Below are 23,090 nucleotides of genomic sequence, written 5' to 3' on the forward strand. Positions count from 1 at the left end.
TTTCAGCTTTCAGTTATATATTATTAGTTCAGTTTCAGTTTTCAGTATATTGCCTTACATACTCAGTACATTATTTCGTACTAACATCGCTTTTCTGGGGGCGCTGCATTTCATGCGTGCAGGTTTAGACAGACAAACGGGTAGAACTCATTAGATGTTGCCCGAGTTCAGCTTGATCGGTAAGCTCCATACCCTTCAGAGTTGCCGGGTCTAGAGCTTTACGTACATCTTTGTATATATATGTTATGAGTAGGTCGGGGCCCTGTCCCGATCATGATACAGTTTAGTTATCTATAGAGGCTTGTAGACGAGTCCTGTATATTTTGGTTTATCAGTAGACGTTCATGGCAGCCTCATCAGCATGCACAGTTATATATGTATATATGAGCTTTTGGGTATGTTTACTCCTCAAATGAGAGAGATGATATTTTAAGATGATTTAGAGTATGGCCTCATCGGCCTAAGTTAAGGGTTACCCCTCCAGAGTTCACAATTACAGAGTGGTATGTTCGGGCCGAGTATGGCATCGGGTGCTCGTCGCGGCCCATCGGTTTGGGTCGTGACAAAAATAAGTCACAAATACTCTCAAGGCATATAGTCACAAGAATCAAGAAGAAAGTACTCAGCACATATGCGCCAACTCTAAGCCCCGATATAAAATATGTCAAAAGCATAGATACTCAAGTTCTTTCCATTCCATTATCAGTTCAAAACAAACAAGATAAAGAAAAAATAAATCTTTTTGTGTTTTTCTTTAGATTTTATACCCTCAAGAAAACTGTCTAAGAAGTCCATCATTGGGAAAAGTCCAAAATATTTTGAAAATTCTACTAAAAAAAACTACTAGCCAGCTCAAAGAGTCATCCCTTGGAAAAGAACCGTGGTCATAAGAAAAACCAAGAGGATAATGTTTACCTAATTATTTTTTTCAACACATATAAAATAACACAACTAAACTAGCATAAGAATCCACCCAAACAGTCTTTTCACCCACACTTAAAATTGTGCATTGTTCCCAATGCACACCCATAAATACAAGAGGGTAAAAGAAACTCCCTGGTAGGCCATAGGTCGAAGCATTAGCAACTCATGGGTTATTCAGACTTCTTCCATACTAGATTCTTTGTGCGGCACCCCACACTTAGTTCTCACCATCTCACTTGCTTTGTTTTCTTCCAATGGATTTGGTTCTCATGCTCCTAGAAAATAAAAAGGCGACACCACAAAAAAAAATATTAAAAAATAACCAAACTGGATTGTCTCCCAACAAGCTCTTGATTTAACGTTGCGGCACGACGAGATTCACTTTTTACCTCCACCTTGAGCTTATGAATTGAACCTTAAGTTTTGCTTCAAGTTTTAGGTTATGCTCCAAGGGTGGTGGAACAAATCTAACTGCCCCAAAAGAATAATGTAGTATTCTGCTCTTCTTAGACTTTGCATGAGGTATGTAATCCTGACTTCTGGCAAGAAGAATTAAAGAATATAAGCACCTTGTTCCTCATTCCTTGACTCCTCAATTGGCTCTGATGACTCTATTTTCATATCATCATCCAAACACAATGTGAAAAAATGCTTGGAGTGTGGACCAATGCGCTCAACTACATGAACCTTGGGATTTTCAACTTCCTCAATACCAATGACACTAGAGTCAACTAAATATGTGTCCTCAATGTCCTTGGTTGACTCGAGTATCTTTTCTACAACATCGACATCTTCAAATTTTAGCTGGTTAGAGTATTGGTGTCCTACTTTGGACCCCTTCATTGACACCTTAATTTCTCTCTCTAATGCACACAGCTCCTAGCTACTATCCATAATATTAACATGTTGAGCATTAAAAGTTTCAACTAGTTGGCTTACTTGAGCCTTCAAGTTGCAAATAGTTGCATCTTGCCTTTCTATCTGTAGTTGTGTCTCATAATTTTTTTCCCACATGGCACCTTAGCATATCCTTGATCTCTTTCAGGTTGTCATCCCCGGGTTCTTTGTTCCTGTTAACCTCACAAGAAAAAGTAGAACCATCATAGTAAGGGGTTGGGGGAGGATAAGAAGTATAAGCACAACCATGAAAGTGACCATCTTGATTATCATACATATCACACACATTCCACACATAAGATTGAGTTGGTGCACATAACTCACTCTGAGAAAGATTTTGATAATTTTCCTCCACAATATGCATAAGGAGGATCAACAGTAGAAGTACCAACATCAAAACTCTCATAATTCCAGCATGTCATGTTTCTCAAATCAAAAAGTAAAACAAAAATTTAAAAACAAAAAATCAAATACTAAAAAACAAAATAAAAGTTCAAACATGAAACCTAGCTATACGTACACCTATAGCTACACCATTAGTTCCCCGGCAACAGCGCCAAAATTTTATCACGCCCAACTCTAGTCCTAAAAAGGATAAGTGTCGCTGTAAATATAACTCGGTCTAAAATTTCGAAGTCGAATTCCACAGAGAACTAAGGTTTAGCTACAATTGTTCACTATCACCAAGAAGACAAAGTTGAACAATTCATAAGTTATAAACATTAAGATTCTTATGTCTAAACTAATTAACTAATAAATTAAAATAGTAAATTAACAACTAAAGATACTAAGGGTTGGAGACAAGATTAAGGAGGTCTAGAGTTATGATTTCCCCAATTATTGGAATCCTTTCTGCTATATCTCCTATAATTTTGCCTAATTATTTTCTATTGATCGTGAGCACTTCAAGTGTCGTAATTCTCTCCCGAGCAACTACAACAATTTATTAGACATATTCTCCCGAACTACGCTAGCTGGTACAACCTTCTCACTATGACCGTCAAGGCTTTGTTATTCTTAAACCCACCTTTAAACCTGCCGTATTGATTCCTCATATACGTTAGGAGTGACGTTGTTCAACAACTACCTAAATATATACCCTGTACCAAGCACTACATAATAGGCACAGTCAGTTGATGGTCATTCAATCAACACAAATAAGCATGTAGTTGAGCAAGTAAAGAAATTCAAAGACTAAATTATATTCAAACTTAACAAGAATTCATCCTCCAAAAGGTTTCATCAAAATCTTAAATAATAAACAAGCTACTCATAGTAGTATGTGAAAATACAATACTAAAATTCATAACCAACAATAGAAAACAGGAAGAAGAAAGAAAAAACTCGGGTTGAATCTTCCTCCTTGCTCCTAATGTATTCTTGCCTCAAAAGGTATTGTGTAACCCTAAAGTAGTGTCTCCTCCTCCAAAATTTTCTAAAAATCATGTTTAGCATGTATTTATATGACCTAAGTAGGGTGGAAGGCCGTCCAATACAATCTAATCTCGGATAGGAGAGCTAGAATCTGTGTCTGCCTTCGCGCATCGCGCGCCCAAGGACGTGGGGCTTTTGCAATTTTCCAGTTCGCGAAGCAATCCATGACTTTGCTTCACTTTGCTGTTTTGTGCCTTCAGTTTTCTCCTTTTTCGCGTGCCATGCACGAGATTGGACAATTTCCCAATTCTTTTCATCTCTTCCTTTTTGTGTCAAATTGTCATCTTTTGATCATTTATTATCCAAACTTGTTCCTACACATAAGAAACACATAATGAGCATATTTCACTTCAAAAAGCACGTAATCTCTCGCAACTCACACAAGAATTAATATGCAAACATATACTAAAAAATATGCACTTTTCATCATTTATCAAATGCCAACATCAGATTTGTTTTATGGACAAAAAAAATGATTATATCATTATTCTAATTTATCTAAATTAAAGATAACATATAAATCACAAGATTTTTTTCATTTAAAACCTCTTTACTTCAAAAGTTAAGAATATATACTAACAGAAATCAAGGAAGTAGTATCAGATAATTGTGTAAAAAATTTAGGGCCATCTGCACTTAATTAAGTTGTGTTGATAAAACTATCACCAGATATTGAATAATACAACAAATTCTTATGTTAATTGTGCATTATCAATGATCACTCGATTTTTTTCTTTATTGCCCTAAAATTATGAAATTATTTTTTTGTAACAAAGAACAAGTCCAACTTTGCCTACATATGACAAAAAGTTACTTTAGGATATACTTGGACAAAGTTTTTACGATATACTTGGACAAAGTTAAGTGACTTTTTTGCTAAAAAAAGTATTTTAGTAACTTTTATAACACTTAAGTAAATCAAGTTGAGCAATTTTTTATTACCAAATATAATTTAACAACATTGGTGTAATAAAGCGCAAAAACATGTAACTAACCCTTATTGCAAAATTGTGTTTCAGATTTTTCAATTACGTAGTATTATAATTCGTACGAAGTTTCTTACCAAATACAAATTTCACTGGATTGTTATTGAATTACTATACTACCAAAAATAAACATGTTTCTTCATTTGTGAAGCATTTCTATTAGTAAGATCCAATGGATTAAGTTAGTTTTTCTTTTTTACACTAAGAATTGTACAATATACGACCAAAATAGAACTTTTAGTGCTAAAGGATTAATTAAACAAGCTCTTAATCATCTCCTATGTTTGTTTAAATTGTCAATTAATGAAAATGACATCCAACAATTTGGGTGAAAGAGTGAAAAGATTAATCACTTCGACAAATCTCTGGACGTTCAAGATGAAGGTAATCTGAAGCATTTACAATAAGAAAGGATATAAAAAGTTAGAAACCTCTATGGAGCTCTATGTAAAAACCATCACGTAGACTTGATATGAGAGGTTCGAGCAGCAGCTCTCTGCAATGCCTTCAACTTATTAGCCTCCATCCGAGCTCTTTGTTCTTCAGAGATCTGGATAGAACTTCGTGCTACATTATCCGGAGCCTGATTTACTGTATCTTTCCCTGCAGAAGATGTATCAACAGCAACAATCTTTTGAGGGGATAGTTGAGATGGCTCCTGCGAAGTGTGCAATGCAATATGGTCAAAGAATCAGCAACGGTAGGTAAGTAAAGGATGCTAACAATCATTGTAACAGAAGTCCATGCCAAATATACTACCAATGTGGCACGCGAGATCAAAACATACGTGAGGATAAGTCACTGGCCAGATAGGTAACTATGACATCCTTGGTTAACAAATAATCGCTGATCAGGCAAGTTCTCTTCATATGAGAATTTGACTGAAAGTTCTTCAAAAAACTTCAGAACAATTCTCCAAGAGTTGCGTTCAAAAAACTATCCTAACGCCAAATATAGCACACACTAATCTTTCTCTAGCAAATCTCCTCAAGCTTCTAAGAGTAAAGTACGAACTTCACGTTCTAAGAGCACTCCTTTTGGACTAGAAGCACAAATGATTTCCTAGTTTCTGTGGACCAAGCTTGATATTTTTCTTAAGCTAGCCAGAAATATAACCCTAATCTACTGTGGTATTCAGATAGTTCGAGATTGGTACATATAAGAAATACTAGACTGAATTGATTGAATCCGCTAGTCTTCTGTTGCACAACCTTTAACGATCTATATATGAATCTCTGAGGTGGCACATGGAGAGGCGAACAAGGGATTGACAAATTATCCAAGGACTGGCCTGATTTTTTTTCAGCATAACCAACTCACATTCTAGTTGTACCATTGTGGAAGTGTGCTGTAGCAAACTGCATAAAATATCATAACACAGAAACAGGGGAAAAATAGACTAGGAATAGCCTTAATTTCTTACTCTAGAGGTGATTCAATAGAAAGGGCTGTTGGGCCCTATTTTGGGTGTTAAGATGAGAGTTTCATCCCCCCTATAGTTCCAAGGCCATTTATATGAACCCGGTAAAAGTTATCAGAATCACGGTACTTGCTAATCACTTTCAAAGCACAAGTGTATATACTTTCCAATGTGTAGTTCATCTTGTCTCACTTGAAATAGATGTAGCCCAAGCACATCAAATGCAAATTGACAACTGTTTCACTCTCTCAAAATCTTAAAGAATCATTTTCTTTTTCTTTTTCTTTTCTTGGGTGACAGATGGTAAATTGGTATTCCAAACACAAGGGAATAACTGTGTAAATACTTGTGACCAACGACATTTTGGCATACAAAATGAAAGAAAACAGAATGTTATTGTATGCTTCTAAGTAGGGAATAATGATCACTGATTAGATGTAAAATTTGGGCTTATATATGCCAGATAAAAGTAAACACTTGATAGTTATTTTTGGAAATGAAACAAACATTGACATAGAAATCAGTTGGAAGTTCCATTATGCTTACCCCAATTGCCTTCTCCCACACATCATTAAGCATGATTTCCTGAAAATCTTTAGGATTTGGATTTTGTGTGGTATCTTCTGGATAGTCAGTTGGTTCTGAGTCCTTGAGTTCTGCATTCAATATACAGCACAAATGCAATTTCTGATTTCAAATCCAAGCATTCACAAGTAGAAGAGCAAACTTATTCATGGGAGAAACATAACATGAATTCTCCTTCTTTGCTATTTATAGAATCAACAAAATGTTTACTTGGAAGTGACCATCATGATTGCAAATGACCACTAGCATACATAGGCATATCACTTTCTGTAGAAAAACAATATTTAGTTTTTCAAAGCAAAAATGCACATCTTCTTTGAACTCTGCATAGTCAATAACGTTACTTGTTCATCATAGTAGTTCTTCAATGCTTAAAAAGAAGGGAGGGGCTAATATGTGTATACATTTAGACATTCAATTTTAAAACACTAGAATATCAAGCTAGCCTTGAAACTGCATACCCTAAATAACAATTTGTTAGTGAAATATAACAAGACAGCTCCTAATTATCAAGTTTAACTCTTAGCCTAAATGTTCCAACCTCAAACTGGTATGAAATCTTACATAATTCACCGAATATAGATAGGAAAATTGAAGAATAAAGTATAAGCCCGTAAGATTAGAATTAGGTTATTTTCCTAGGGTAAACATAGAGAACAGGTTTTGTTGAGAATCAATACATAAAACTATTATGAGTGAGTAAGAGTCAAGTTTGAAGCACTCTGCAAATGAACGAATTAGAATTCACATTTGACAAAAATTAATCTAATGTCTCCTATAATTACCGAACAGCCGCATTTTGTTTTCCTGATTTAAGTAGGTAGGCATTTGGACAATAATTATATGAAGTTGACAAAAGAGTATTTGTAAGTTTGAATTTGAAAAAAAGTAATTTGAAGTTGAGGTTGTGTTTGGACATAACTTCACTTGGGAAAATAGTTTATAAAAGTTGAAACATTGTGAATAAAAAACACTATTCACTTGAAATACTACTCGAACCAATATCTCAATAGTTTACCAAAATTTCAAAAATTAAAGTTTAGTATCTGAGATACTGAAATCATAGTACTTTCAAACTTTAGTATATGCTTTAGGAGAAAAGTAAAGCAAGTGATATTAAAAAAAAAATAACGGAAGTTCATTTTACCAGTAATTCGTTAGTCACCATATTGCTGCTTTTCACAGCTGGAAGTAATTCATGATTAGAAAACAAGAATACTTAATGAGTATAGAAACTAATAGAGATATACCCTGTTGATTTGTTTCTTGTTCTTGAACTTGTGGCTCATACAGTTTTGCAGGATCCACTCCATCGGCAACCCTGTCTCGTAGTCCTTTCATGCATAGCTGTTCAAAGATAAAAGAAACTTTGTAAGCTTGTTAATGAAAACATGGAATCTTTAATACTTGTTATGTGTTCAGTGAAGGTCATACAAGAAACTATCTTTCAATCATTATATATTGGGGTACACAGCCTCTTGCCTGGAGTGAGATTTATCTGGTTAAAAGTCAGCTATGTAATATGTGTTAAGTGAATATTAAGCTCATATAACAGGCTTTCCACAACGGAATGCTATTTAGCAACTAATGATGCATTATGGCAATAAATTTGGACATAATTACCTAAACACAACATCTAGGTGAAGGATTTCCATAGAACATTCACTAGGAGAAAGAATGCCTTGTTGAAAGATGAAATATCTTCTTATCTCACCCTTGTACTACTTTTCATTCAAAAGTACGAAAGGTGAAAAGAAGGAAGAGGAGTTTAGTGAAGGGGAGAGGTCATTACCATGTTTGATCATGAGTAAGTAAATGAAGAAAGGAGAAAAACTGGTGGGCTTGAAATTTAATGTGCTCAGCCTCTTAATATTAAGAGAACACCTAGAAGCAAATGACAACACGATTTTTCATCCACGTATAAAATCGGTATTTAATCTAAAGAAGGGTGGTCCACCTACAAGAATAACGACCTCTTAGTTCTATATGGCAGGATGCACATGATTAAGTTAATGAGCGATGCAGATGATTAAGTTATGAGCTATATATTCGCAACTATCAAACTAACACAATCAAGAGAAAATCAAAATATGGATAACTTCTAGGTCACAAATTCTGTCGAATTTACTAGATGAGATGCATCTACTTCTTAAAACATCATAAGAGTACAACAAAATAGTTCTACACTTCTAGTAACTTGCTGACTTAAGTTAAAAAGCACTGTCAGTATTTTTTTCCCAAGACTGAGTATTCTGTTTAGACATGATTAAAGGGCCTCTATTTTCCAAAAGCTTTCTTTTCCATATATTCCAGTTAATGATGCAGGCACGCAGCTCTAGTGAAAGCCAAGTAAACAATAAATTCAAATGAAATATGATACACATTTCATCACAAGTGTATCTAACAAAATTGGAATATCAAAGCTGGGGAAGTGAAAGCAGTTACCTTAACTCTCTTTGAGCCACCAAGTCTTTCCACCTTATGTATGAACTGATCAAATGAGTAATAAGGAAGTAACCCTGAGTGCCATTCAGCATATAAGCCAAGTAGGTATCCCAAATCAGCAACCTGCAACTTATTAAGATTGCACTATGAACAAATTACTCGATGATGGAGTACCACTAGTATAAGTACATATGCTTCCATATTGTTCATTTTATAGCAAGAATGCAACTAAAAGGATAGCGTATCACATAACCAAAATGATGGACTAAGCATTCTAACTTACCAATCTAAATAAGACACAAGATGAATGATTGTTACTTTTCTTTTCCACTTGCACAAATTAAATAGGGAGCAGCAAGTCTGCTTACTGCCACAAAATGTTTATAAAATAAAACTATTAGTACTGACATGTTAAGTGCTTAAAAAGTGTATGTTATTCTGGATCAAATTAAGTAGGTGTTTGGCCATAAGTTTTGGAAGTTTTTTTTCAAAAAAAAAATCAAATATGTGTTTGTTTATAGAATTAATCTAGCTTTTGTGAGATTTTGAAAACCAAAATTTCAAATCCCAAATAGGGCTTAAGATTAGCTTGAAAAAAATGACTTTTTAACATGTCAAAACTTGGCCCAAAATTTATGTCCAAGCACATTTTCAATTTCACATGTAACTTCACCCAAATAAGCTTTTTCTAAAAAAAAATTGGGAATCTATGTCCAAACAGATAATAAAACAAAATTAAAACCCTCGAAAAACAAAATTGTCTTTCTACAAATTTGTATTCACTATATATGTATTTAGTGAATTTTTTAGTACATACACAAGGTCTGAGCAAAAGTTAGTGCATATAGAACTAGTCAGTGTGGATCGGCCTCTGTACCTCATGACCGCGGCCTCGATATTTGAAAGCACGGGGAAAATGACGGAGAACGTAGCCAAGTCCTTTATCAGAGAGAAGGATATCCGGAGTTAGCTTAGGCATTGACCTAGGAACTTTCTTCGGCTTAGAGGCAGAAGCTCCGGCACCTGAAACGGATCCGGGTCCGGCATCGGCGCCAGATTTTGAAGCATACGCCGTCGTGGTATTGGAATTAGTTTTATCGGTACTGTTTGGATTGGAAGGGCAATCTCTTGACCAGTGACCTGGGCGACCGCACTTGTAGCAACCTGTAGGCGCTGAACCACCGCCGCCGCCGTTGCCGGATTTTTCCATTTTCTCGTTTTAAAGCACTCTTTGAGATTCAGAAAGTTTTTAAAGTGATGATTTTTTTCATTTCTGGTTGAATAGGTAAAGGCGAAATTAAAGAATTTGACGTTTTTCAGCGTTTGGCGGGAAAAGGAGGAGGGAAACTGTGAGAGTGAACGGAAGGCCGATGGGTATTAATGGGCCATTGGGCCGGAAGTTCATAATGGGCTAAGAATTTGGGCCGTATAATTACCTACAGATGTACCACAAAAAGACACTACTTACTAACAATTAGTCATGTTATCAAAAATAGCCAAAAAAATTACTAATGATATAAACATTCAGAAAACATAGGCAAAAAAAGATTTTCTTCAATGGATATTGTTAGAATTCATTGAAACCACATAGATGCGGTAATATACAAATTTGAAGAAGATTGAAGGTGAATTAAACTAGTTAGGAGTCAAAATTCGTTACACAAAATATATAATATTAAAAATATTTTTAAAAGAAAAGTCATAAAAGAATTTTTTTTTCCATGGATATGGTTGGAATTCGTTGAAAACAAATCGATGAGGCAATATATAAAATTTGAGGAAGAATATCTGTGATTTGGACTGGTTTGGTATTAAAACTCGGAGTTAAATTCGAGTACAAAAAGTTCATATGCGACACATGTATCATGCATGTATCTCAAATACGGTTATACATGGTATACAAGAGATACATAGCGAATACACATGATACATTAGTGATACACAAGTAATAAACTGAAGATACACGCTGTGATTCACATTTCATCTTCTCCTATGTTCGTCTTTTACTTCGAAATTGCTCAAATTTGAATTGAAACCACCTTAAAACTACACTAATTCATCCCAAAATCGAGTTTCAAACTCCTTGAGATGTACCCAACTTATTTCAACAACACCCACTCATAATAAATTTCAATTTCGGGAACCTGAATTTTCAAACTCAAGCTTAAGCGAGTTTTAAAGACTTTCAATAGAGTTTTAGCTCATCTTCTTCACGTTTCTAATTATTTTACTAAGTTACTGTATCAACATACTTGCCTTTATGATTTTCAATGATCTCTTTTCTAACTTTTTTGTATTCAGATTTCTATCATTAGCTTGCAGACTGAAATGTTATTAGCCATATTTGAATTAAGGTTCTCTTCATGCACTGATGCACGAGCAGATTGAAATAATTTAGAGGTTGTAATCTACCAATAAAGATGATCTTAGAGTAAAAAAGGAGCGTTGAAAAGAAACTGACATTAACTGAAAACTTTTTGGATTAAAATGCCATTTAGGCCCTTTTGGGTAGATATTTTGTTTTGGCATTTGGTCAAAATTGTTTATGGACTGACAGTGTCACGTCTTTAGTTGTTAACTAAGTACACGTGCAGCACTTGACAACTCGCTCACGATCTTGCATAACTTGCTCACGTTCTTGCTATGTCAAGTTAGCCTTACTACACTCAAGAACGCTAAGAGAATGAAAGAAAGAACATAAGAGAATTGTTAAAGGAAGCTTTGTATTAGAGAGAACTTGAATTGTTTGCTTGGTTGATGAATTACAAATGAATACCCCCTATTTATACTAATCACCTAGGGGCTAGTATGTAAATAATAATTGTTCTACAAGTCTTTCCATATTTACAACTAAGTCCCTTCTCTAGAATATTCTACACAGCTAGATTCTTCTGAGGACTTTCCTAACAATTCTATAGGGTTCTAGGGTCTTCCTAAGGAAACCTCTATATTTCTCTAGAATCTTCCTACAAAAGCATAAATATCTAGAACTTTTCTAAGGAAATTCTCCATAGTTCTAGAATATTCCACCAAGATCTTTTCCCTAACTTATGTAGCCCTTCCATATGGCAAAAATATATGCCAAGTGGCACTTACGTGGCATGATGATGTGGCGGTCATGACACTCTCCCCCACCTAATTTTGTGCCGCCCTCGGCACAAAGCATCGACACATATGTGCGCACCTCGCCTTAGCGTCGCCAAAGATCTTTGTCCATTAGCCATGATGCCCTATGAAGCGATTCTCCTTCCTGTTTCACAAGGTACTGGCTACCTTTCTTCTTACGCCGTTTGTACTTTGGACGGCTAGCAATGATGGCCTCCATCCTCTGCCCATCGGATGCCCCTCCTTGATCTTGACTCGAATCTTCCCATGACTCAATCAAGTCTAGCAGCTTCTCAAGCATCGAGTCCATGCTTCCACTCCCTATTTAGCTGCCCTCCGTGGTCCAGCCTTAATGGCAAACTTGAACCCTCTGCTTGGTGCATCGTCTGAGTTCGATAGCATTCCATCACTTGATAACTCGCCATCCTCTTCAACTATGTCCGTCCAACTTTTCTTGCTGCCACCATGCTTCATTTGCATGGTGCCAAGATAGGCTTTGAAATCCCCTACTTTCAGCTTAGATTCCAAGCGCATCCCTCCAATACAGGCAGTTCCCCCTATGTCATCCTTATGTGCTTGAGCAAAGTTCCCTATCATTGCTGCAAGCTTCCCCAGCTCTGAGCATTCACTTGCCCGATGTGATCCTTCACAGAAGTAGCACCCTCCTTTAGGCACGTACTCCTTACCATTTTCCGGCCCCTTGCCGTTTCTCTTGGACCCATGTCCGTTATGAGATGTCCCCTTGCCATTACCCTTGTATACCTTGGCTATGCATTTCCCGTTGTCCTCATCATGATCTCCCTCATCCCTCTCGACGTTGCCTTCTTTGGACTTGGCAGGCTCCATCTTGAAGTCAACAAGTGACTAGGCTACTCTGATGGCCCCATTCACGTTGGCTACTTGATGTCTTCTTAACTTCCGGTTTGCCCAATTTCGCAACTCATCCATGAAGTAGAAGAGGAAGCCTTCCCCATACAACGACGCGATTTGCAGCATTAAGGTAGTGAACTCGCGCACATACTCCCGAATTGTGGCCTCTGTCGGAGCTCCCTTAGCTTCCGCCAGTCTGCCACCTTGCGTGCGTCCCGTGCACCACCATACTGCTTTCGCTTAAGGACCTTCGCGTTGATCCCTTCTGCAAGTACTAAGCCCTTGGTAATTCCGGCCATGGTTCCCTACAAAACTTCCTTCTAGCAATCTCTTGTATTCTTTCTAACATTCCTTAGTCATAACCTTTGCTCTGATACCACGTTGTCACGTCCTTAGTCTTAAACTAAGTGCACGTACGGCACTTGACAACTCGCTCACGATCTTGGACACCCTGCTCAGGTTCTTGCTATGTCAAGTCAGCCTTACTACACTCAAGATCGCTAAGAGAATGTAAGAAAGAACACAAGAGAATTGTTAAAGGAAGCTTTGTATTAGAGAGAACTTGAATTATTTGCTTAGTTGATGAATTACAAATGAATACCCCTATTTATACTAATCACCTAGGGGGCTAATATGTAAATAATAATTGTTCTACAAGTCCTTCCATATTTACAACTAAGTCATTTCTTTAGAATATTCTATACAGCTAGATTAATCTAAGGACTTTCCTAACAATTCTATAGGGTTCTAAGGTCTTCCTAAGGAAACCTCTATATTTCTCTAGAACCTTCATACAAAAGCATAAATATCTAGAACTTTTCTAAGGAAATTCTCCATAGTTCTAGAAATTCTCCAAGATATTTTCCCTAACTTATGCAGCCCTTCCATATGGCAAAAATATATGTCAAGTGGCACCTACGTGGCATGATGATGTGGCGGGTCATGACAGACAATTTAGGTAGTTTTCCTTTTAGGAAATTACACATTTAGCAGCTCAACAACAAATATCTACATTCCCTATTCAATATATATAAATTATACACTAATTATACACTAATTATATATAATATATTATATTGCTAGCGATTTTTTAAGTAAATGGCTATTTAAGTTCATTTCTCTTTCGTAGAATGCACCTTCCATTTTAGTTATTTCTAATTTCTAAAATATCATTGTACTATTTTTGCTCCAAATTATACAACTTTTTGAAGTTATTTTAGGTTTAGGATGTTGCAAAATATTTAACATCATTTCACTAATAATATTATCTTATATAAATTTTGGCAACCTTTTGGAATTCAAATTCATATAACTGGTCAAAGTTTAGAAATCTTCTTAATGACTATTATCCAATATATATGTTAAAGAAAATTCTTAAACTTCTTATGTAGTCAAATATTGCCATATAAAGTGGGATATGGGCAGTACTATTTTTTTTTCCAATTGCTTTTTTTAAAATATGATGTACTTGAGAAAGATTTATATGCACCTTTTTACTCTTCTCATTCTCTATGGTTTTCTTTCTATAAACCAACCAAAAATAACAGGGCAGGTCTTTATGTTCCCTTAATTATTTACTATAATATTAAAAGTTCATATTTTCAAGTAATTTCCTAATAACCTACAAATTCTAACCATTAGAAGAGTCTCTAATTAATTTATTATTTCAAAAATCGACTCTTTTACTCAGCTATTTTCAAATAGAGTAAAGTTAAGTTACAAATCTGAAAAGACTTTGATTCTTAGTTGGTTTTCAACTTAAAACTATAAGTTAAAAATTAATGAGATTTTAATATGATCAAGTTAAAATGGAGATTGCTAATGTTATTACCTTGACACTAGATCGAGCACTTAAAATATCTTACTTTCTTAAGTACTCATTTATCAAATCGATTTATGTGGTTTAAAATCTAGTCTAGTTGATGTATTCCCATTTTAATTTTAACAAACTTCTCTTATGTATTATTTTTCTCTGGTTTGATTGTTAGTTCTAGGACTGGGTATATATCAGGTAAAATAGATAGTCCAAACCGAAATTAGGCATTAAACACCCATGTCATACCTCCTTCTTCGTCGTCGCGGTCACCAACTTCGCGATTACTGGTAAAAAAATATTACTCGTTCTCGCCTTGGTTACTGGAGTCGGGGCCATTAGAACGAGAAAAATAATACATCATTTTTTACCAGTAAAATATTTTCACTCTCCACCAAGTAGCTCAACAACAACAACAAACCTATAATTTTTAATCAGTTGTTACCTAGGTGTCTGACATGAATTGCAAGTGGGATTTCAAATAAATTTATAAGTTTTGAACTAGTATAATCTTACAAGTGAGGTTTGGGAAGGTAGTGTATTTGCCGACCTTACCTTTACCTTAAGAAGATAGAGATGTTGTTTCCGATAGACTCTCGACTCTCTCAACCAAGACCTTACTAAGGGTTGCTCTAGAACAAGGGGAAAAGTTTTTGTCCTTGAACTATTCAAAATGAAATAATTTTATTTTCCATTAAAAGTTTGAAATAAGTGCTCTTAGTTGTAAATTTGAGCAAAAATCCTTGGCCGAAATCGCGAAGGGTAAAATTATGTTGGATATTTTGTGAACCACGATCGCGAAGTTGGTGACCGCGATGGCGAAGAAGGAGGTATGACATGGGTGTTTAATGCCTAATTTCGGTTTGGACTATCTATTTTATCTGACATTTACCCAGCTCTAGGACTAACAATCGAACCAGAGAAAAATAATACATCAGGTAAATGGTTCAATAATGATTTTTTATTATTTGATTATCGATTCGGGTCTTGGATACCCAATAATAAGCTTTGTCAAAATTAATTATAAATTTATCCACTAAGTAATAACGACAACTTAGGCTTCATTCTCTCATTATCTCAATTCTCTCAGTCGTCACTCTTCATCTTCACTATACTCCTTAGGATAAGTTTTAAACTTTTCTAAACTTCTCATCTTCATTATTCGGTTAAGATCTATAGTTTTAAGCTTTTAAAAAATAATTATTCAGAGTTTTTATTCTTTTGGTAGCACTGGTTCTTTAGCATTTAAGAGATTAGGATTTATTATTTATCTTGTGAATTATGCCCACCCGTACTAAGATAATAAGATTAGATTATTGAATGTCTTATTAGTTACTTTGAGAATTAAAATCATTTGTTGGACGAAGTTTTATTTTTTAAAGTTGAAATTTAATCTCCTTTTTCTTAAGAATAAAAATTTAGTTTATTTCTCTCTTAAATATATGATCATGATTTTTATAATAAAAATATGGAATTTTGGATATTTTCTATTCTTATCAGGTAAATTAATAATCGAACCGATAAGAATCGGTAACCGGCTAACGAATATCCCATAATTGATATTTTATCGGTCTGGTTATTGGTTTTCGCATATTTATAAATCGATAACCGATTTGTCGAACCGATAATATTTACGATCGAACTGATGAATCAACCGATATCCACTCCTAGTTAGTACGTTGGGACAGTTTGCTTTTGCTTTGCAGATTAAATGAGAGATTAGCCTTTATATAAACGTAGAGATCATACGATTTGAGAATTATTCAATAATTACTCAATTTTAAGATTTTCAATTTCAATATAAGTCAAAAAATCCAATTACCAGATCATATGCAGCGTTTATATCTATAGTTTCTACAAGTGTAAATGGTTATTGTTTGACAAAACAATATGTATCTTATTCAAATAATTAAATTTATGTAATTAGGAATTAAACTTAATTAACAATAAAATTTCTAGATAAAATTTAATTTCAAGGGTACAATAAACAATACATGCGTTCGGTCAGGTAGTAATAACAACATGCAATAACTGTTTTTAAAAGCATGAGCAATAATATATCATTCAATAGCAATGAATATTAGTAAATGACATTTAAGTAAATAAGAGGAATGATTCACCATATAAAGGATGAAATAGATAGATGTTCCTCCTAACAATGATGAATGACAGACAAATCCTTGAATATTCGAGTTATTCAATAAAGAATCTGATGGAAAAGTATGAAATGTTATAAAAAAGAATCTTAGTGAAAGGTGGTGTTTGTATCTTAGTAAGAGAGTTTTTGTCAAAGTGAGTTCTTACATGTGAATATTACCCGCCTCTATCATTGTTTCTCTTTTCTCTTTATATGGGACATGTTTCTAAGAAACCCTAAAAGCACAAGTACAAAGAACATCCAATAGAATATTCTCTCTAGTATCATATTTTGAAACTAGCCGTTACAGCTCTGCCGAACGTATACGACCTCGACCTCGTCTCTTGTTGACGCATTGACTACGACCCTTGTTGACTCTTCGCTCACAAACATTGTTGCTTCTTTGAGCCATTCCAACGAACGACGACTTGGGAACTCTCTCATCAGTATTATCTTAGCGAGAATATTCTAACGCTAGATTTTGACTCATACAATTATGAGAGGAAGGTTGTTTTAGTTACGAAGTGCTTCTAGGTACATGAAAATGACAATCATTGATCAATTCCAAATTACTTGAATTGATTATATGAATCATCTATATGCATTATGCTCCATTCGAATGTCTGTTATTGGGACTAAGTTGTTCTATTAGAAAAAAATAGTTGTTAATATTGATCAAGAATAAGAAGAGAATAAAAATAACTTATCGAATAAATATTGTGTGTCGTGGCAAGCCACTGCCTTAAAAGCGATTTAGGCCCGACTAGGGCAAAAATCGTTAAAGTTGATCGCTTCCCAAGGTTCCACAACACTTCCAAACACGTGCATATGTTGCTGAAAGTTTGGAGTTTGCACAAAATAATTGCCTAGAGATGACGGAAGAAGAAGAGAAGAAGGTATTTTTTTCCGAATCTGGTCGTGCTCTTGTAATGTACGTATTTGGATACTTTTTTGGTAAGCTCAAAAATATAAAAATAATTTTAGCAAAACTAAATATGGATTAGGGCTCACGCATATCTCGCACGTAGGATGAGGCAAATCGACATGTTTTGCCTTGAGGGCCAACTTCTCATGTGCACGGGGTCACTCCATTTTGCTAGCTCTTTAATTCTAACCCAATAAAGAAAAACTCAATATAAAAAAAAAAAAAAAAAAACTTTCACAAGGGATGAGGGACCTTTGTCTTTCATAAAAGACAAAGAAGTGAAAAAGAAGAAGACATACAAAAGTAGAAACTAAACTTATTCCTTAAAGAAATATTCATTCTCCTTAAAGAAATGTCAACAAACAATTGAAGCATTAATCAAATATAAAGACAACTCTTTCATAAGTGCAGATCAAAACAACAATCAAGAGAAACCACATAAGATAATGGCACAAACCACACATAGATGGTTGTGAAAATATTAGTTGACGGTGTTACAGACCCTCCTTATGATCCCATTTCGACCAGTTAGAGGTTGAATATCTGCCATTTTAATCATAGCTTTAGCAAAATCCACAAAAAACACACTATTATTTTTGCTATATTTTGAAACAATACTATCTGTTAATCCTCCACTGAAAAGAACTTGATCAGATTGGAGTAGACCTTTCTTCTGCATTAGGTTCTTGAAATAATTGTTGTCAAAAATTTTGTCTGTGACCAAATCGAGTGGGGCCAAAGTTCCATTCCCTCCATTTTTAGGACATTGACGTCTTGTAATGCTCGCAAAACTTGCATCTATATCTGATGCATTGTATATTCTGTTCCTAAATGAAGAGCACTGTGATTGGCCAATGGTGTGTGCCCCTGCATATAATTGAGTTTGATTCATAGCAAGTAATGAGATTGTTGTTTGGAAAATGAGATATGTCGACACTGGATGCATATGTTCAAGGGCGGCTCAATCACATGTGAGGCCTAAAGCCAAAGTTTAATGTGAGGCCTACTGTATTGGTCAAAATCTGACTGTCACGATCGAACTAACCAACGTCCCGCCTAGGTGACTGGACAGTGAAAGATAGCATAGCCCACTTTGCATCCCTTTCCCGACATCCGTCGAGTCGGAAAGAAGCAACGCCTAAAGGGACGATCGAGACATATTGGAGGTAAGAGGGTGTCGGCCCAAGTAAAGGACAAAGGTGACTTGATTATATATAGTAAGGGAAAACCTTCGATTAGGTGGGCTGCTCCCTTCTTTCTCTCTCCAAAGCTCTCTTCTTGTATTCTTGATAGGAAAGACGTAATCTATAGAAGAATATGTAAAGCTATCTCCCCATCGATCGATGGGAGACACAATATTGAGTATCAATAAGATCATTTACATCTCTTTTATCCTATATGTGATCCATACTATTAGCTCTTTGATCTGAAATTAATTATGTCTGACTAAGATTTACCCCTTCATCTCCTTTGATTGATTTGTTCAAAAAGGTTTCGATATCTTTTGAGTCAAACACTTACCTTTTTTTTAAATATTATAATATATATTTTTATTTGAAGTCTATCATTCTAGCTTTTTGAGAAGCAAAGTTATTACAAGAAGATATAATCGATTTCGTTTAATAATTTCTTTTTAATTGATAATATAACCAACCCATTGTTGGCATGATGGAGTATTTAGTCTCTAGTCCTAAACATAAAAAATAGTAACATTAGTGATTAGATGTGTAATAGTTGTATTTATTTTTCTCTAGCTATTTTTGTAATACTGCTTAGCCTTCTTAGTTAGTATGTTAGTTGGTCTCTTGGGTATTGGGCACCCGGATTGATGTGGCACATTGTATAAATATATAGTAATGGATCTAGAAAGATCCATCAGATATTTTGCCCTCATTTTCGTTACATACAGAGAAGAAAAATGTTCTCTTCACATGGCTTAAAACCCTAATGTGATTTTACCTAAATTCCTCCATTCAAAATGTTTTCACTCATTTAATTTTTCTTGAGACATTATTGATCTTTACTAAGATTTATCAATTTTAAATTTAAAAAAATTGTTTCTGTTGAGATAACTGTTATAGCAAATGTTAACATTATTTTGAAAACAATATAAGTATTTGAAAAAGAATCAAGCCTTTTTATTTGATTGAGTATATAGTATCTTCTACTTGTACTGTTTTCCTTATCAAATTAATTTTGATTCACACATTGGAAAAATATTCATAGTATCCATTTTTAAGTAAGTAAAATGGTTACTTTATTTACATATCTAAAAATCCTTTTTTCCTTTTATATAAAAAATCTACTTTTGTAACTAAAAGTATTATACATTTAATTTTATTTACCTATAAACCTATTATTTTTAAAAACGGGGCCCTCCAAATTTGGAGCCTAAGGCACAAGCCTTAGTAGCTAGACCATTAGAGTCGGCCCTGCATATATTCCAGCATTAACGGCAGAGGCATATCCAAGATTTTACGAATATGAGTGGACCATATGCTATTAAAGAGGTGGAACTAACATTTATATTTGATTGTTTTAATCTTTAGGTTCTTATCATGAATTTACACTTCAAGCTCAATTCTAAAACAAGAAAGAAAAAACAGCAAGATAAACGTGGAATTTGAACCCAATAATTATTACTGCACCACAAGACTCTTTGAGCTTGAGTGTGCGCGCGCGAGCTTGGGTGTGCGAGCGCGTGCACGCACACACACGTATAGCATTTTTTTTGTTTGAAAAATATATTATATTACTATACACAGAAGCGGACCAAGGATTTTAGCACAACGGGGACACCATTGTACACTAATTACTAGAGAAAAAAATTGGCGTGCAACACTTTGAAATCTTAATGATTGTGATGCATTATCATCTAAGTATAAACAAAAAAAAGTTCTAAAGAAAGGGAAAACACTTAACAGAGAGAGATTTTTTCGCTAAATGGATGCAATGAGAAGGGAAGGTGTTTGATTTAAACCTATTTCAAACTTTAAAATTTAAATTTTTTTCTCAAATTAAAATGGGCATATTAATAGTGAAAGAACTAAAGAAGAGTATCAAACTCTTAGTTGCCATTGACGGGGTCGAAATTAGACGAATATCGCTACTTTGTCAAAGTGATTGTTAAAGAAGAATTTATATTTTTCTATTTGTGGAACGATGAGCTGTAATTTGAGGCTTTTAATTTTAAGAGAGGGATTTAAAAAGGAATAAAATAAATTAAGTTCACATGAATACCAAACTATAATTGAATTCAAAGAATTACAAAATAGAAAGGAGGAGAAAAGCTATAGATGAGTTTCAAACCCATGTACTAAAGCGCTCCACATAAACCATTCCTCTCACCTGCTTTTATTGTGTTTGGAGCACAACTAAAATATTTAACAGGTTCCATATATATATAAAGTTTTTGCCGAATCTAATAGGGTCCCGTGACCACAACCGCAATGTATAGGTCTGCCTCTGACTATACATAATCTATGCAGGGGAACATGGCTTTGGTGAACCCAAGAACCCCCTAAATATGCCCTTGATTAACAAATTATGTCTGACAACATATATAAGATTTCTTACATTATCAGTAATGTAATTTAATCTATCAGCCATTTTTATTAGCTTATCAATTAATATATTTGTAATTACCATATAAATGATCTAATTGTAGTGCATAGAAGTTAAATTCAACATAAATAAACTGTTTAGATTTTCTCAAGATACCTGACAGGACAACCATGTCCTTTGCGCTAAGTCCTTTCTTAGCAAATCTAGAAATAAGAGTGTCAAGATTATCAAAGGGACTAGGAATATCAATGTTTGCTAGAGTACGATTTGCTGTCCTAGAGTCTCTTCTTCCAAGTTTAACCTTCCATGATGGACCGCAAACCTGTAGGTCAATATATAGTCACAGAAGAGATGGATTCAAGATTTAAATATTTAATGTGTTTACCTTTTAAATATATGAGTTCAGATCTAATATTTATTGAAATTTTAGTGGACTTACAGCGACAGAAGCATCTCGTGCTGCAACGGTCAAAATGTCCGCACAAGATACTACTCCAGGGCAGATTTTTTCGAGCTCCCTCTTCGCGGCCTCAACAACATCAAAACCTCTTACAGATCCTTGATTAGGTACTGCTGTCTTCTCACTTGTGATATTTGAAGTCTCGTCAAGTAAGATTGATGCATCACACCCCTAAAATAGAATGAAAAAATTAAAAGAAATACTTAGAGCTTCTCTATCTTCATAAGATAGGGGTAAGGTATGCATACATACTATCAGGGGCGGAGGTAGAGTACTACTTATGGGTTCGGACGAACCTAGTAGCTTTTGCTTAGCCCCTGTATTTATATTAGAGAATTCACTAAATGTGTATAACTATTTAATTGTGTGAACCCAGTAACTAAGACGTGCAATAGGTTCGATGACAAGTTCAGAACCCATAAACTTCAAATCCTGGATCTGCCTTTGCATACTACAAGTTAGCATGGTTCTATATTTTTCACGTCCGTTATTGGCTCTCTCTTTATATATATATTTAAGATTTTTAAATCATAGATATTTAAATATTTTTAATCTAGAAATTACTACTAAGACTGGGTGCCTAATTAATATATTTGTATGAATTACTAGTTTTTCTATATAAGTATTAGTACGTGGCTCCAAAAGTAATGGGTGCTTGAGCACCTATAAAACATAAGACAGATTTGCCACTGTCTATATACGTATAGTTGATAATTTTTTTTAATTAAGTTCTATTGTCAAAACAAATAAATAAAGATGTGACGATACTAAACATCACAAAATTTTAAAATTCGGAATCCGCTTCTAATATATGACAAATAAATACTGAATTAATATATACTATATATGTTACTTGGACAAAGCAATCGTGGAAATGAAGGCGAATCAGTGAAGCTGCCATGCGACGTTCACGCGATACTGCTTGACTCACAGCCTTCTGAATCGTGCTAAGCGCCTTAGGACATGTATTTTCATAAAATGTAGGAGTTAACTGCGCTTCACACTGCATGAATGAAAGAAATAGCAGAATACAAATGGATGCGTAAGCCATAGCTATATAATTAAAAGGTGGACAAGAAAATAGCGTAAAAGGTGTAAGAGGAGTTGTACATGCAAGGAATGGTGAATGGCCTCTTTGCACTTATAGGCTGCAAAAGGTGACCATATATTCTTCTTAAATCATGTTCTTTTGGTTTCTCAATCGGTGTCCGATATCCGTTTTGGAGCCCTAACTAATTTGGATTTGCGCTACATAAGGTTAGAGGCGGATCCAGGATTTCAAGAGAATGGGTGCACTACAATTTACATTTGACGGGTTTAAGTTTAGTCTTTTACCATGAACCCATTACACTTTTAAAATTATATGTTCAAAATTATATTCTTTTTGAAATTTCAATAATTTTCACATATATATCTATATTCCATGCCGAAAACAAGACCGTTCGATCGGAGTAGGATTTGAACCTCCATTTTCACTTGTAAAGATACACTTAATAATAATTGCACCATAAGAGTCTTTGAACAT

General features: G+C 34.7%; 2 protein-coding genes across 2 annotated transcripts; both read right to left on the bottom strand.

Moving 5' to 3' along the window:
* Positions 1-4,492: 4,492 nt before the first annotated feature.
* On the bottom strand, positions 4,493-10,021 carry LOC104230585 (uncharacterized). The gene is made up of 5 exons (XM_009783427.2): positions 9,569-10,021; positions 8,692-8,814; positions 7,497-7,593; positions 6,208-6,317; positions 4,493-4,899 (listed from the first exon to the last, which is right to left on the bottom strand). Exons 1-5 carry the CDS (start codon positions 9,899-9,901, stop codon positions 4,699-4,701), a joined length of 864 nt encoding a protein of 287 aa, XP_009781729.1. The 5' UTR covers positions 9,902-10,021; the 3' UTR covers positions 4,493-4,698.
* Positions 10,022-17,952: 7,931 nt separating this feature from the next.
* LOC104230584 (lignin-forming anionic peroxidase-like) lies at positions 17,953-22,650 on the bottom strand. Its single transcript, XM_009783426.2, has 4 exons — positions 22,419-22,650; positions 21,545-21,736; positions 21,262-21,427; positions 17,953-18,408 (listed from the first exon to the last, which is right to left on the bottom strand). Exons 1-4 carry the CDS (start codon positions 22,614-22,616, stop codon positions 18,023-18,025), a joined length of 942 nt encoding a protein of 313 aa, XP_009781728.1. The 5' UTR covers positions 22,617-22,650; the 3' UTR covers positions 17,953-18,022.
* Between the last annotated feature and the right edge of the window lie 440 nt (positions 22,651-23,090).

The sequence above is a fragment of the Nicotiana sylvestris genome, chromosome 4 (genome assembly GCF_000393655.2).
Source record: "Nicotiana sylvestris chromosome 4, ASM39365v2, whole genome shotgun sequence".
Classification (NCBI taxonomy): domain Eukaryota; kingdom Viridiplantae; phylum Streptophyta; class Magnoliopsida; order Solanales; family Solanaceae; genus Nicotiana; species Nicotiana sylvestris.

What these genes read in the sequence shown, in the direction of transcription:
- LOC104230585 (XM_009783427.2), bottom strand. Translation starts at nt 9,901, where the DNA reads ATGGAAAAATCCGGCAACGGCGGCGGCGGTGGTTCAGCGCCTACAGGT. An exon ending in GTGGCTCAAAGAGAGTTAAG is followed by an intron (nt 7,594 to 8,691) that starts GTAACTGCTTTC and finishes ATCTTTGAACAG; the next exon opens with CTATGCATGAAAGGACTACG. An exon ending in ACAAGAAACAAATCAACAGG is followed by an intron (nt 6,318 to 7,496) that starts GTATATCTCTAT and finishes TATTGAATGCAG; the next exon opens with AACTCAAGGACTCAGAACCA.
- LOC104230584 (XM_009783426.2), bottom strand. Translation starts at nt 22,616, where the DNA reads ATGGCTTACGCATCCATTTGTATTCTGCTATTTCTTTCATTCATGCAG. An exon ending in TCCACGATTGCTTTGTCCAA is followed by an intron (nt 21,737 to 22,418) that starts GTAACATATATA and finishes ATTCTATTTTAG; the next exon opens with GGGTGTGATGCATCAATCTT. An exon ending in GGACATGGTTGTCCTGTCAG is followed by an intron (nt 18,409 to 21,261) that starts GTATCTTGAGAA and finishes AATTATATGCAG; the next exon opens with GGGCACACACCATTGGCCAA.